This window comes from Pomacea canaliculata, linkage group LG1, assembly GCF_003073045.1.
Source record: "Pomacea canaliculata isolate SZHN2017 linkage group LG1, ASM307304v1, whole genome shotgun sequence".
Classification (NCBI taxonomy): Eukaryota; Metazoa; Mollusca; class Gastropoda; order Architaenioglossa; family Ampullariidae; genus Pomacea; species Pomacea canaliculata.
Window position 1 is genome coordinate 35277011 of NC_037590.1, and position 16016 is coordinate 35293026.

The following is a 16016-nucleotide window of genomic DNA, read 5'->3' on the forward strand; positions in this document are numbered from 1 at the left end:
GAAGTTTCTGTGGCGTCGCAAAATTTTCGCGACAAGTAAACGCAACTATTTCCGGTTATGTTTACAGCTGTTAAAGAAAACAAACCTGGGAAAATGTTGTGAGCGCAGAAAATAACTTCAACAGTCGCACATTCACTGCTGAATGTGATAATCCATCACATTATGACAAGGTATGGTAGAAAATCTCTTATTAGTGGTTTATTTATTTTGTATAGCCTTAAAAAGAAAAGTGCATGATGTTAAGTATCAGCGGTATTTCGAGTAGGAAATGGTTACAAACACCGGATTTCACCTAACTTTTCTGCCTGTTTGAACCTCCTTCAATCAAAACGCATTTGTAGACGAAAGATTACCATTTTTTTCTGGAAGCTATCTATTCGATTTGATAAAGACTTTTGTACTTATTCAACTAATACACATGAATGAAAAAAAATGCACACGTTCGATCTGTTTGTTCATTATTTCTAATTCTGCATTTAATATTCTCTCACTCTTCGTGGCTTTCTCTGCCCACCCAACGGATAGCATCATGGTCCTCTCTATGTACTAATCTTCTGTCGTGGGCTTCTGCCCGTGATGAACAAATGTTTCTTTTTGTTAAGCAGTGCTTTTAGGCCCTTGGTCACCCAAGGTTTGTTGTTAGGATAAACATACACTGCCTTGATGGACTGGTGCAATCAACACTATTTTACTCCTCACTTTTACTCCTAACTGTGTGTTAAATGTCTGTATGGGTATGTGAGCAAAGACAAATTTCTGTCCTCCTGGGCAGACAATAAAGTCTGTTTTGATTTTGATTTTTTTGATTTTGATAATTTGTATTTTAGAGAGATAATTTCATGCTGAAGTAGAATTATTTATTTCTCCAGAGAAGGCATGTGGTTTGTGATGGAAAGCGCTCAAGCAAACTATGAGCTGTCAGATCGTCTCATCCGTGCCATCAGCAATCTTCGCACATTTTCTGGTGTAAATGATGATATTGAACAGCTCATAGAATCAGGTGCAGATGTGAATCGTCTCCATGGCACCTTGCTACCATTGCACTGTGCGTGCATGGTCAGTGACAGCTACTGCCTTCAGCTTTTACTGCAAAAAGGTGCTCGGGTATGATGCTTAAGTGATCTCAAGCCTTTTTGCATGTTATCGTTTTATGTCATTCATTTATGTTTGTGAATTCAAACATTATGTTGCATCAGTGATTAGACTAAATAAGGAATGATGTTAATGGGAGCAGTTTTCATATCATGTAGTGTCATTAATATTAATATAGCATAGAACATAATTAGTGATGCAATTCACAGTTGTGTAGAAACGTACATAAATCTTATAAGAGAGCAGCAAGTTGTAAAAACTTAGAAACTATTTGGCATCTTGGGGTCTGAAAATGAGTTTAGGTTGAAGATCTCATCATATAAGACATTTGGTTATAAATCAATGTCAGAAGTACTATTTCACTATTACTTTAATAATTTAAAGCACTTTATTAACATCAGTTCTTATTAACCTCAATTGTGCTAATCCCAAGCATTACTTTGGCTCAACATTTTGTGTAAAAATGGGTATTCCTGAGCAATATCTGGGGTAATCTAACATAGTAGTATTACTGCCAAGGGAAGTGTTTTGCTGCTATCTAGCGGCAACAATTTTGTATGATTTTATGGAGGTGAAATATAACAAAGGTTAATGTGTGAACAATTATGTGTAAATTTTTGTTGTTGTTCAACAAAACCTCCAGTAAACCTTTCTGAAAACCCATCACATTTCTAACTGGGAATCTGAAAACACATTATGGCAAGAAGTACTAAAATGTATTAATTTTGAAAATGTTAATTAAAAACAAAAATAAGAGTTTTACATTTGAAATTCTTTTTCTTCATGGTAATTTTCACTTGCTATTTTTTGAGATGTCACCACCAATGTTCCAGAATCATCCAGCAATATAGTAGAATCAGTAAATTGTTAGTGCTCATGGCATAATTGTTATGACTCATGAAGAGCTCAGTTTGTTGTCAACTAGTTTGTTTCCTGTAGCGTTTAAGTGATAGGTAAATAAGATTTAATTATCAACTCTACAAAAGAATCATGGGTATGCTATATATATTATTTATTATGCATTGTTAAATGGTGAGTATTAGTAGGGAAACAAATGTACTTTATTGTTTTTTTACTTTTCTAGGTAAATGATATAGACGGCTATGGTCGAACAGCCTTGCACTATGCTGCAGAACGGGACATCTGTTGTACTGAAGTCCTGCTACAGCATGGAGCTGATGTTAATGCTGGAGATGGGAACCATGACACCCCGCTGCACTGGGCAGCCTACAAGAATCATGTAGAATGTGTCAAGCTGCTTCTACAACGTGGTGCATTAGTTGATGCTTATGACTACAATCTGGACACTCCTTTAAGTTGGGCTGCCCGTCGAGGGAATCTGGAAGTTATCAAGATTCTTCTAGATTACAATGCAGATCCTACGCTACATAATGCAAAAGGTCATACGCCATTAATGAGAGCTGCAGCCACAGTTGCCAGCGGTCTTGAGACTGCTGCTGATGATGATTGTTTGGAACTGCTGGTGAGAGCATCTGGGCAGTTTGACGTGCGTAGTCCTTCAGGACAGCTGCCACCAGAACTGGCACGAGACAATAAAGTGCGTGAAACTCTGCTTCCGCTGTGCTGTAATCCACTTCGACTGCAGGCTCTCTGCCGAACACAAATAAGACGTTGTCTCGGCCACTGCTACATGCCAAATGTCATGCGAAAGCTGCCAATGCCTCCACAACTTCAGGATTTTTTACTGCTCACCAGTTAATGCTAAAGGACTGTCACATCTTTGTGACAGTTTTGCAAAAGGTTTAGGGAGAAAGCAGAGAAACTTGAAGACTGCAGTAATTAAGTATTCCTTGTTTTTCAGGAAAGTGCAGGTACAACAAATTACAAGGTATCTTTTCATCTGAAAATCAACATGCTGTGCTGTTGCCAAAGTTATGTCTTTCACAGGAAAAGAGTTGTATGTGTGCATAGGTGTGTGTTTGCATCCATAAGCTTGTAGGCTTGTGTGTGTTCGTGTGTGTCATTGGGCCTTTACGTGTGTACATTTTGCTTTAATTTTCTTCATTACTAATTTACAAACCTACACTCGCAATATTAGGCAGTTGCAAATAAAATGCTTCTCGTGTACATCATTTGTCAAAATGAGGAATTGTTTTTAATGTAAGTTCCAAAGCACATGTTGATAAGACCTTTGACTATACATTGTATTATTTCAGACTTCTTTTGCAACCTGAACAGTATCAGGGCTTTTAAGCACTAGAAGGCATGCTACTGAGTTTACAACTCTGCAGATGTATACACTGCTTTGAACTGCAGCACAGTCATGACATGATAGTAGAGAAAATTATTTTTTCAAATATTGTCTTTTATCGGGATAAATGATTGACTCATAATAAAAGACATAATAGGCATTTGTGAATTAATATCTGTATTTATCAGTGCAAGGTTTGCAAACAAATCAGGACAGTATCTGTCATAGAACTTAAGTTGCTTACTCCAGATCAGGTCACTGCATAATTTGATCTGTTTGTGCATGAGGCATTTTTCCTTGGGGTTTTAGAATGTTGTTGTGAGAATACTGGTGTTAAAATGCCACACACAGTACCAACATACACTTTCAAGGCAAATTACCACACACCTTACCAACATGCTCTTGCATCGCAAAATGCCAGAAAGCATTGCCAGTCTTGGCTGGATTAAAAAAACAAAAAAACCAGGTATCACTGCTTGTAGAATGATGTAGCTACTGATCCATCAATCTGACAGGCTGCATGTACAAGATCCCAGCCAGGTAACACTTGTGGATTAGCTAGCAATTTGGGTTGCCAGAATGACTCTTTAATTGTTAAATGTTACATGACTTCCAGTTCTATTTCAGAAGCAGATCCCAGATGATTCCTATTGACAAACTAAAGGGACCAGAGATAGTAAATATTCATCTATCTGAAGAAGAAATATGATCATGTGATGGCTTCATATTTTTTGCTCTCACATTGGCAAATAATCAGTGGTTCAATACAAATGGTGGGTGGGAGAAAATATGCACGTGCTTGCATGCCTGTTTCATTTTCTGAGATGTGAAAATCTCATGCAACACTCTATCATAAGCTGCTGCATCATGTCATCCAAACTGCTGAAGTCTCCTTCACCAGAAACATAGACTAAGACAATGGTTTTGCTGATAAGTAAACTTGAAGAAAACCTAAAATAAAAAGGGAGAATATAGGCAGGACAAACAAATGAACCATTGAATTCATTCATTCACTCTTTGACTAATGGTGGTTATTGGGAAGTGGTGGGGGGGGGGAACACATGAATTGATTGGGCAAGTGACAAAGCCCACCACAGGACAAACAGTCCACTCGTTCATGTACGTAAATCAGTTCTTCCTTTGGTCACTATGGCATTGCCAACACACCAAAGTACCTTAGAAGACCATCTTCAACAGTGTTGTGCCAGGTCACCTCCAAACTAGGCCAGCTTACTCTGATTGTTGCAGGTGGTGTCCTACGAGTGTGGCAATCATGTTTCATACAATCATTGGTTTTGTGTTTTCTTTGTATGAGATCTACTGCACCCTCATCAGGCACTTGCTCCTGAATTTTCCTTTATATCAGGAAGCAGGATTGGTACAATAAGGGACTTGTACAAATTGTAAACCTAATGTTAAGTCTGTACAAGACCCATATTTAACCATTGCAGTCATAACCCTAATGTGGATACCTTCTGCCATCTTCAGAAAGGTATTCCCAAGTACTTAAAGCTGTTTTACCTCCCTGAGCTGAACTCCATTCTTGTGTTATCTGCGTTTATTATGGCTAATGACCATGGGTTTGCTTGTCTGTATTCCATATGCGTTTGAACTGTCATTTTGTTGGTAGCGTCTTGCAGTTCTTTGTTGATACCTATTATCAGACTGAGGTCATCTGCAAAGCATAGTTTGCAAATTGGCCTTTCACGGAGGGAAACGTTCATAGAGGTTTTACACATGATGTGAAACAAATGCTTGCCAGCAAACTGTCAAAGAACTAGTCGTAGCATCCATGTACCTGACCTAAATGAAGCATCCTTGAACTGTTGCATATTTTGGCTTAGCACTTAACCACACACATTGGGGACCAACAATGTGGTCCAATACCTAATGGCAGCATTGAGACATTGTTGATCAAGCTTCATTAACTTGTACTTGATCTTTCTTGTACCTAAGTTGTACATCCAGTTGACTGACAAGACTTCCTTTCCAAAATTCTACACTAATGGATCCATAGATGCTTTTTGTTGTATTCTAAAAATATATTTGACCATTTATATTCGTATTGCAATTTTAGTGCTGTCTTCCAGATAAATAATTTTTTAAAAACTATCATTTAGTTTTACTACATGGAAGCTATGATTCTACCCCCACTCCTCTCTAGAGATATATAACTATGGAGGGAAAAAAATCTTTCGCTGAAGTAAAATAAAATGATGTGATGACTGAATATACATGAGCAGCTCTGTCTAGATATTAACTGACATATATAAACAGGCTAACTTTTAATACATTTTCTGGAAGAGGTATATCATTTACCTGTCCATTTGTGCTCATTTTAAGGAAAAAATACACAACTTTCTAATTGTTTCTGTAATATCATGACAACATCTGGGCCTGAAAAGCATCCTAAATAAACCAACCACACTTGAAGACTAGAATTATACTTCAAGCCAGAATACTAAAAGGAAAATGTTAATGCAACATAGATTAAAGGAATGTGCCAAGTTCTGTGGAAATTATGTTTTGGCTCACAAGTTATGTATGAGGGTGCTCATGCATGTAAAGCATTTTGTATGGATGCATGCATGTGACTTTTTATATGCACAAAATAACATCTACTGTCCACAAACTTTAATGTTTATTTAATAAAAACATATCAGAGCAGACTTCTTTTGGACCTCTTTCGGTTTGTGTTTGGAGGAGAAATGCTTGTTGTTAGATGCTTGGTGAATAATAATGTTAACTTTCTGATTTTGTGTCTACAGATGTTTATTACATGTACATTAAGGATTCTATTTTAGTAACAACTGTGCTACCTTGCTATGCATTTCATTAACATTGTGATGTCAGCAAAGACATTACATAAAAAAATGTTAATACACCAACAGACTAAAATCCACAGGCAATTTATGTGGGGTTGCATGGAAGAGATAAACCTATCATTAACCTCCTTAGCACGACATAAAAATGTAACATTACAATGACTGGCTTATAACTGAAGATTGTGGAGACACCAGTGGATGAAGTTTGTTTTTTATTATTGTAGCTCAGGTAAACATTAGACCAAGAAACCTATAAATTTTTGGAAAGGAGAAAACTTGAATTGTGCACTAAAAGAAATGAAAATCACCTTCCCTGGCAAGCCATGATCATGACCTATCATGCCCAAAGGGTTATTAGCTTCAAATTCTTCTTTCTGTGTGGTGTGTCCATACCAGCTCCATACTTTTTATCTTTGGTGGGGGAGAATGAAACAGTCCTATGAAATAAAGGAAACTGTCATCCAAGTGCAAAACTACTAATAAATCAAACCAGCAAGAACCTGTTCAAAGTTCATTTGGCTGAAATCTTGACTTCCTAAAAAAAAACAAAAAACTATCAGCACATCAACCTTGCTGAGTTTTTAAGGCAAATGATTTTCATTGCCAAGAGGAAAGAAGAGAAAAGCTCTTCCCTCATCTTCGGGATGTTTTTCATTTGTAAAGCAGATTGATTGCTGGGCAAAAGTTATGTGCTATCCACAAAGGAACCAACTTTCAATGTAAAATCCTAAGGACTGACCCAAAAATATAACAGCCTGAAATCCTCCACCTAACATTACCTTCATAGTAATCTATAATTGTGCAAAATAATGCAGTTCAAGCTATGCTTTTCAATGGAACACCAAGCCACTATAACTCACACAAATGGAAAGAAAACCACACGAAAACCATTTTATTTTAAATTTTTCTTTCTAGTAGTAGTTTCACTTGTCAGTAAAAGACAACGACAAAAGAAAAGTTATATCACTGTAGAAGGTAAACGTTGCCACCTAATTCCTCAGTTGTTTAGAGTGAGGTGTTAAAGACCACACTTTTCTCGAGGCCAGCTTTTTGTAAGGGCAGTGCCATTTCCTCTCCCTCACTGTTTTACCTTCCCCAAGTCTCTGAAGTACGGGACCCATTCCTGACAGCTTGAAAAGGGAATGCTCATTGTGCCACAGGTATCAAACCGGCACATTTATGGGTTTGGACACCAGCACTCTAACCACTTGGTTATCTGCTTCCCCAATATTACTCTGGGTGGTCCAGTGGTGCAATGGTTAGTATCTGTCACCAATAATGTGAGGGTTGGTTGTCCTGGGTTTAGCTCTCGTCTCGGGCACGCTGTTCTCTCTGCATGTGGAATCTGTTTCAGGGCTGGCTGCCTTGCTATGATATAGCCTTATATAGTTGCTGGCTCAGCGTAAAACATCAAATATTACTATACAGACTGTTCACCCATGTCACACGTCATTTATCATCACATCCATGCTAAAATAGTTTGTTCAAGAGAATATCAAAAGGATATGAACCAGCCTAGAAATGCAACATGGAAAATTCCTCTTCCATTTTCTTACGTTTGCAATCACAATGGCTCTCCCTCAGTGAAAGCTTAGTCTGAAAAAGTGATCAGATGACCCCATATCCCAAGTGACAGTTCTGGAAGATGAAAGCCAAGCACCGATGTGATTTTATAAATGTCGTAGCCAAGGTTTCATTTAACAAATATAAGATAGTTTACTGAATGATCTTCCAAGATTAATTTACTTTTACGCATTTCATAAAATGGAAGAATGAATGCCTTCATTGTTTTCCACCAATTTGAGACAGCTACAGCTGTAAAAAAAATTGTGCTTTAAAAAAAATGAAATGAAAACACTATTCAATTAATGCAACTCTTTAGCCTGTACATGTACTTCTATTGTAGGGAATATGCAATTTTCAAGGCAGCAGAATTTTAAAATCCTTAAAATATTCCTCCTTTTCACAAGCAACTTTAATTGCAGAAGTTGTGACAGCTTTTCTTTTCTTTAAGTTACAGTGGCTTTTAAATGATGGAGAAGAAATATTGGTTTTCCAATTAGAAGCACACCCCCCATGGCTTGATATTTCAAATCATTCATAAGATCACACCAGAAGGTTAGGTCTTAAGTCAGCCAAGGAACATCAAGTTAGCTTTGCACTGACAGCCTGCAGGAGTCAAGATGTCCAAACCATAACTGAAATCAATCATCCATTTCCAAGGTCTCTAAATCCTCTTCTACTTGGTCAATGTCATCGCCATCAAACAAGTCTTCATCAATTGGTATATCAGTTTCTAGATCTCCATTTACTGTTGCCGACACAGCCATGGCGATTTCTGCATCTGTTTCTATTTGTGCTTGTACTGCTAGGTTGATAGATGGTGATAAGATAGCTGCTGCCTCATCAAGTTTATCCACTTCTGCACAATATCATAATATATGCCATTAGACATTAATCCATTCTAATTTTACACAATTATTCATTCTCAAAAGAATGTTATTTTGTCATGTGGGTACATGCAGGTCTCTTTTTTTTTCTTGTTTCTCACCATGTCCAGCCTATTTCTCCTACCCAAATCCTTGATTTTGTAATTGGCAAGTTGTAATATTGTATTTGTTACTCATGCTCATCTTCTGTTAAAGTGCACGGAGCTCATGCCAGGAGCAGAATAAGCTATAAAAATTATTTTGTTATTGTCATCAGCATCTTAAGAACATAAACTTGACAATAAGAAGAAACAGACCTGTGTTACCAGAGCCTTCAGCAGCAGTTACCCATCGGTTTAATGGTGCCTGCGTTCCTGTGCTGTCCACCTGTGATATCTGCTCCAGCAGGGTCTCCAGTGAGATTTCTATTACAGGTCCTGAGTCCTCCTCCTCCTCCTAATTTCAAGCACAAGTGAGCATAAATGATCTCTGATCTACTGCATCCATACATGCACATCCACATGTACACATGCACACACACAATCTCATGCAGTTTAGAGTTAATAAGAAAGCTGAAATCATTTGTTACCTCTTCTCTGTCTTGCATCACAACACCCACGTCTGCATCATCTTGATCATCATCAGCGATAAGATCTGGATTAAACTCAAACATTTGGCGACCACTAATCTGCAAAAGAAAAAAAATCCCCAACAGAGAACTTTATCAGCAATTAAGAAATACTCTTAAAGTTAGTGATTTATTTTTTTTCACTTTCATAGGTATAATATATAGATGCAGGTGCATGCACATAATTAACCATTTCCCCAGCAGAATGGCCTATTGCCATGTCTGGATGTTGGAAGTGTGTACCCCTGAAATAATGCATACTTACTCCTATTAGCCTGCCAGCTTTATAGTCTGCCTTTTTCTTCTCTTGTTCTGCCTGTATGGCTGCTATCTTCTCTTTTTTCTGAAAAAAAAATCATTGCTTGAAAAGCTTTTAAAATTGTGCCAGCAACTAAGGCTACATCATGGCAAGAAAAGTTTATTTTTTAATAAATCTGGACACTGTTAAAGTATAAAACAGAGCCATGAACAATAACCAAACTAAAGCAATCCAATATCCCACAAAAGCACCATGATGATGTGCCCTTTTAAGCAATAATTGTAGAAAGAAAACCTCTTTATAACTCACCTTCTTTTCTTTCCATGCTAAAAAGGTCTCCAAAGTTACTTTTGTGACATTAAAGCCAAGAGCAGCCCGCTAAAAAGGAGTAACATTCCAAATTAATATTTCTGATCATTGAGCTATGGTAGCTTAGCATTTATACCTCTCTAAAAACTTATCCTACAATGTACATTTTTTTTCCAGATTACTATATTAGAAGGGTTATTCATGTATCTTCCAACAACAGTCTCTTATTTCGCAAATAACAGCCATAAAAATATATCTAGCTTTTAATTTATCTTAACTGCAATGCACAGCAAAGTATTTTGAATGGTTTGCACTGTTTGTTTTATCATACAGCAAGTGTATATTGCCCTCTTGTTTTACACTGGATGGGAGATTAATGGTAGATGGTACATTGTGATCGCAAACTAGAGCTTTCTACATGCAGTACCTATGGTCTACAACATTTGGTATCAGGAATGTACCTCCTTCTCAATCAGTTCCTCCAAGGAAATTAGATCTTCCTTTTCTTCTTTCTTTAAGTCTTTCTTCAAAGCAAAACCTGTAAAGAAAAACCCAAATCCATCTCACAATTTCAGCAACAAACTTTTTCAAATCTTGTGAACTGACATGCTTGCAGACTACACTAAGCAAAAGAAGTTTGTAATTCAGTTAGAAAATGGCAAAACAAACCCTTTATAAGCCAAAGTTATCACAGACAATTATAACGGGTAAATTTTACTGCTGACTGGTCATGTTTACAACACTTATCGCTTACTTCCAATGGGTGTATAGGTTTATCATAATGATCACAAATGAATATGACAAAAACCCTAAAACAAATTTGAAGTTGATAATCTGCAATTTCATTTCCTTTACAGATTCCTGCAATTTTATTTTAGGCACTGTTTTCCAAAATTTACACTTCAAGTGACTCTTTAACAAGTGTTTACAAATGACACTGTATACCTGGAGGCAAAGCATGACGATATATGCATTTTTCTCCATTCGGACAGCTCCAGAACCATCCATACTTGCTGTTTTCCACTGCTTCCAGAAAATGCTTGCAGATCTAAATTTGCAAAAGGCATAAAAAGCATTTTTACATATACTTTTTCATAAATTGCCTCTAACAAGTTTTTTTTAATTTGGACTTTAGTAAAATACAGGGCATAGCATTGGAAAACTTGAGTTCCGCTTACAACGTTACCCCTGGTGGGTGTAGGGGCAAAAACCTTTTAGTTGGGACCAAGTCAATAAAACTAGCAGGAATTGTCACAATATCAGCTTGCGTTGGTTTTTTTTTCTATGCACTGTCAAAACTAAAGAGATGAAGACATGTCTGCGACAACTGTCACAATGTTCAACTACTTGGTCAGCGTTTTGAATATCCTCCCAGCATGCTGACAACATTCACTCCTTGGTTAGCATCTTCATTATCCTTGACACTTTACTAGGCTGTCACAATATCAGTTTGCATTGTTTTCTTTTCTATGCACAGTCAAATCTAAAGAATGAAGACATTGTCTGCGACAACTGCCACATCAACTAATTGGTCAGATATATCCTCCCCAGCATCCTCCTGGCTGTTGACAACATTATCCTTGACAGCATCTGCTTCTCTGGCGTTGACAACCCTTTCTTGGTCAGGATTGTCATTCTGGCTGTTTGTTTTCTGCTTCTTGCTAGATTTTCTTTCGAGCACATCCAGTATTTTCCTTTTTTCTTTTGCACGGCAGTTTCTGTCAGGTTCCAAGCCCATTTCATGGCAAACATTGTCAATCCAAGCATTCCTCATGTTCTCAACTATGCTCACAGTTCTTTGATGGGTCTGCCTTAGCAAAGTACTCCACTGCTGTTTTCTTGCTGTAGCCAGTCTTGACTTCACAGTCTGCATGGCCATGTATGTGTCAACATCCAACAGGATCTTTCCATCTCGCTGAAGGTGGATTCCACAATTGGCCATCTGAGCAATGCTACCTGTCAAAGTTGCAACTAAGAGTTAAAGTCTATTCAACTTACAATCTTACCAGGCAGATGATTGTTCTCTGATCGGCAGATTATTTTCTCCTTGTGAAGAAGATGTGTCACATGGACTTTGATGGCAGTGAACCCTTTAAGGCTACTTCTTTTCTGCATACATCACAATAACTGCTGCGAGTTTTTAATGCAATGATCGTAGCACAAGATCATAATCTTGGTCTGTTTTTCCTCCTCCTTTTAACACTGTATTCTTTTTACAGAACTGACTAAAGCCAACACGTGTGTAACACAAAATGCAAAGAATCGGAGACCGTTTGGGAACGGAGACCGTTTTACAAAATGTGCTACTTTACGCTACTTCGAAACGGCGTAAGTCAGAAGTTGCGCCGAACGGCGTACAATGCTATGTCCTGAAAATAGTAAACAGAACCAAAAGCAGCCTAGGAATTAAAAAAAACCAGCTTTTTATTGAAACATGCAGAGACTGTAACTACTATCACCTTAAAGGATTATTGCACACTTCATGGGACAGCAACAAAAGCAGTAGTTCTCTCAAGCAATTGTGTGTAGAAGAGAGAAGTTCAATCTTTTAAGTACTTCATTTAACATCCTACAAATATACTTTAAAGTTTGTGATACAATTTTTTTAAAAGTAAAATGATAATTGTTTTCTAAAATAGATTTACACAGAAGTTTAGTTATGACATTTTTGGAGTGAAAAGAGACAACAGCAAAAAAAACACAGCACTCAACTCCTCTACCACTTTCATGATACATCCTGCACTTTATCCCAAACATTCAGAAATACAATAGCAAGAAGGCAGCACATTCAAATAATTCAAACTACGTCTGCTAAAAACAGATTATGTATAGTTTAATATGATGTTTAAAATCAAGTGCTTAAAATGGGAACTATTTCAAAGGCATGAAAGCAATTTCAAATCGATTTGCAAATTAATATTATTTAAAGCATGAAAATTGTAAATAAAAACAAATATTTTTGGCCAGATTACTTCTTAACTTACAATAGCTGTTTTTGGTTTTGTCTTCTCAGACTCTCCATGTTTTTTGTTGATGACTTCATTTAATTTTTCTTCATCCCAGTTTTCCATCAAATCTGAAAATTATTAAATTCTTACGTTAGTTTTGTTTTCAAAGTCTATGAGTCTGGTACATACAGAAATTGAATAAAGAGGCAAGCAACACTAATTTTTGTAAATTACAAGGAAAAAAATACAGGCAGTGTGTGAACAAAGAACATGGAAAAGGTCCTGCTTTGCTGTCCTTTTCCATCATTGAAGTGAGTTACCTTCTTCTCTGGCATCATCATAAACACTTCTCTTTTCTGATTTCCTCTCTATTGCAAGGTCATGAGAAAACTTGCACTTGTCACCTTTGCTGCATTGTCCTTGTTTGAAAAAGGCACAAAGCACAGACTTGGGATCTGTACCTGTTGAAAAAGAAGTTGTACAACTTAAAGCACACCTTCAATACACAGGGTACTTGGTGTCACGGACCAGTCCGTGCCTCCAGTGTTTTTCAGAATATTTAACCCTTTTGCGACTTATAGACTGCAAGTGTATGTTGAATGTATGGCTGAATGGATGAAAACATCAGACAGGAAAGGGTTAACTGTGACAGAAAGTGTTTGGTGAACACAGTTCACTAGTAGGTTTTGGCGTGAACGAGGGAGGAAATTTACTCAGGTCCGGGATACTGAGGGAAGAAGACGTGCCTGAGTCATGAGCTGTAAATCTCCCTAGTTGCGATTTGTGTACAGTAGTAGGGTAGTGTAGATTGACGTTGGATGCAGGGCAGTACTGACCCATTTTTGGATTAACCTTGCCTAGACAAGGTATGATATCTTTTTGTTATTATAAAATTGCATTAGAACTTATTTATGTTTCAAAGTTGTAAACAAGAACATGAGAGAAAGATATGTTAATTGGAGAAGAGTTTAGAATTGTAGTATAGTGTAACCTCGAGTTTCAGTTTGTAATCACATGGGTGGATTTAACTGGAGCCATTTTGGATAAGGAAGAATCGCCTCCCTGGACCATTCCGTGATCGACATGATTTTGGTTCAGCACCCAGCAGCACTTGGGCTAGGAGTCCCATGACGTCACTGTGGATTACCTGCTGCGACTTCGGAAACCGCCTGACTGACACGGCAAGTGTGTATGGCCTTCACGCGTGTGTATCTATGTTAATGGATTCTAGTTGGCTGAACATGTGGAGAGCAACAACTCTAAGAGGGATGGTGAACTGTAATGCACTCAACGATTGCTAATGCGTCATAAGACAGATAACAGAACAGGAACTTCGTTGCTAGAAGAGAGTGCGAGGAGTGTAATCTTTATCCTTTGTGAGATATTTGATTAAGTTGTGATTGATCAGGGATGTAAACATTGCACCTATAGTTAGATTTTTGTCGCCTTTAGAACGAGGTGTTGAGGCGAGTTGTTATTAATACGTATTTGTCTTGTAGTCTGTAAAGTCCTGAGCCCCTCAACAACAAAATGAACATGATTTGGGCAGCCTCAGGCAATCCTCTTGTTGTGTCTTGAAAGAACGCGCATTTGTCTGAGTGAGTTGTTAAGCCACCTGTGCCATAACACTTGGTCTTATGGATCAAAGGATATTTGAAGCAGCTAATCATTTGTGCAAATAACAGACTAGATGTAATTAGTTCTGAGGCCCACCTTTGGATACAGTCTGGACCGGTTTGAACAGAACATTCAGCTCTTCCTGCTGTTTCTTTTTTTCCTCTTTTTTCTTATCCTTATCTGATCTCTCCAACTGCTCCAACTAGAAATTAATAAAAACACATTCTAATTACAAACTGTCAATATAAGGTCAGACTTTCAATCAACCCATGACAACAATGCTAAAGACAATTCATAGATTTGTATAAACTCTCTCTTTTTATAGGATCATGATAATTGTAACAATTATTTTTAATATATGTTCAATTTGATATTTTTAAACAGTATAGATAACTTACAAGATATCTGTTATAAGGTGAAATGTTAATACTGATATGGGGGAAAAAAAGGATGTGCACAAAAAGAGATCTAACAAACACAAAATACATACCCGTGAAGCCTTCTGGTTACCCTGTTTCACTTGCTGTGTGACATTTTTAATGAACTTCTGTTGTTTACTGCCTTTTTTATTTTTGAGTCCAAATGTTTTGTCCTATGATAAACAGAAATGTCACAGACTTGTAAAGAAAGGAAAAATAATATGAAACAACCTTGGAAAGGCTCATCATGTACTGATATTTGTTATGCACCATGACAAATATTTTGAAACTGGAAAAAAAGATAAACCCAACCTGAACCCTAGCCCATTTCTTAATCCTTGGTCTAATTCTAGCATCTTTTTCTGGTTTGCAAAAAGTGATAATGGCATTCCAAACCTCTTGAAGTAAAGTTGTGCTAATAATAATAATGTTCAAAGCAATTTGTGCTCCTGACAATTTTCTTTTATGAAACACTCAACCAAAAGTTAAATGATATATCCCTAGAAGGAAATGTGGTTACAGAAAATGTGAAATTAACTCCAAACTAAGTATTGATACAGAAAACAAAATCAATACTAAACAGTAGACAGGGTTAGATTTTGACAGTACCTGGCCTGAAGGTATGGAAGATTTATGCAAAAACAATCCAAGAATGTGGATCTGCCTGTGTGCCTTTATATGTATAGTTATCACTCATTTATTAATTATTATTATCATTAATATTCCATTGATCCCAAAGTTAACTCCCATATGATCACTAACAAGGGATTCTGTGATTGGTACAGAACCATTTCAAGACATTTTTAATTGAATGTTTACAAAATCGTTGCACTGGCATACAGTTAACGGTTTTACCAACTTAAAATGTTTATTTAACAAAGTATATTCTAGGTTTACAACGTTGAATACAAGCTGCACTGTAGAACAGTAAACATATTACATCAGTTGAACGATATTACCAATATGTATACCTGTGACACGTATTACCTCGATAATCTTTTCTTTTTGTTTTTCGACAGTTTTCTTGCCTGGCTCAGCTTTCTTTCCCTTGGGAGGCATTTTTTCTAATTATTTTAAACAGTAAATCTCATTCAGTGTTTATTTAAAAAGTTGCACCAACACCTGAGCCATGCAGATAGTACCAGCGGAAGTTGCGCCGACGTAGAGCTAGTCTTTTCTAGCTTCGTATCACACATTTCAATTTATTATTATTATCTGGACTGTTTATAGCATTGTAATAAAATTTTCCAAACCGAAAAATTACACAGAAGAAGAAAT

The 16016-nt window shown here is 37.0% G+C and overlaps 2 protein-coding genes across 3 annotated transcripts; one reads left to right on the plus strand and one right to left on the minus strand.

Annotated features, from left to right (window-relative positions):
- The first annotated feature begins 21 nt into the window (after positions 1-21).
- LOC112559303 (ankyrin repeat and SOCS box protein 8-like) lies at positions 22-5971 on the plus strand. Of its 2 annotated transcripts, XM_025230426.1 has the most exons (3): positions 22-170; positions 870-1104; positions 2177-5971. In XM_025230426.1, the coding sequence occupies exons 1-3, from the start codon at positions 163-165 to the stop codon at positions 2810-2812; spliced, it is 879 nt and encodes a 292-aa protein (XP_025086211.1). In that variant the 5' UTR covers positions 22-162; the 3' UTR covers positions 2813-5971. The 2 variants fall into 2 exon arrangements, with proteins under 2 accessions (XP_025086211.1, XP_025086220.1); XM_025230435.1 differs by lacking the exon at positions 22-170 and having other exon boundaries at positions 884-1096.
- Positions 5972-7019: 1048 nt separating this feature from the next.
- On the minus strand, positions 7020-16015 carry LOC112559294 (zinc finger CCCH domain-containing protein 15-like). The gene is made up of 12 exons (XM_025230413.1): positions 15726-16015; positions 14810-14911; positions 14416-14521; positions 13023-13163; positions 12739-12830; positions 10700-10802; positions 10216-10292; positions 9755-9823; positions 9452-9529; positions 9148-9246; positions 8876-9014; positions 7020-8551 (listed from the first exon to the last, which is right to left on the minus strand). Exons 1-12 carry the CDS (start codon positions 15795-15797, stop codon positions 8334-8336), a joined length of 1296 nt encoding a protein of 431 aa, XP_025086198.1. The 5' UTR covers positions 15798-16015; the 3' UTR covers positions 7020-8333.
- Between the last annotated feature and the right edge of the window lies 1 nt (position 16016).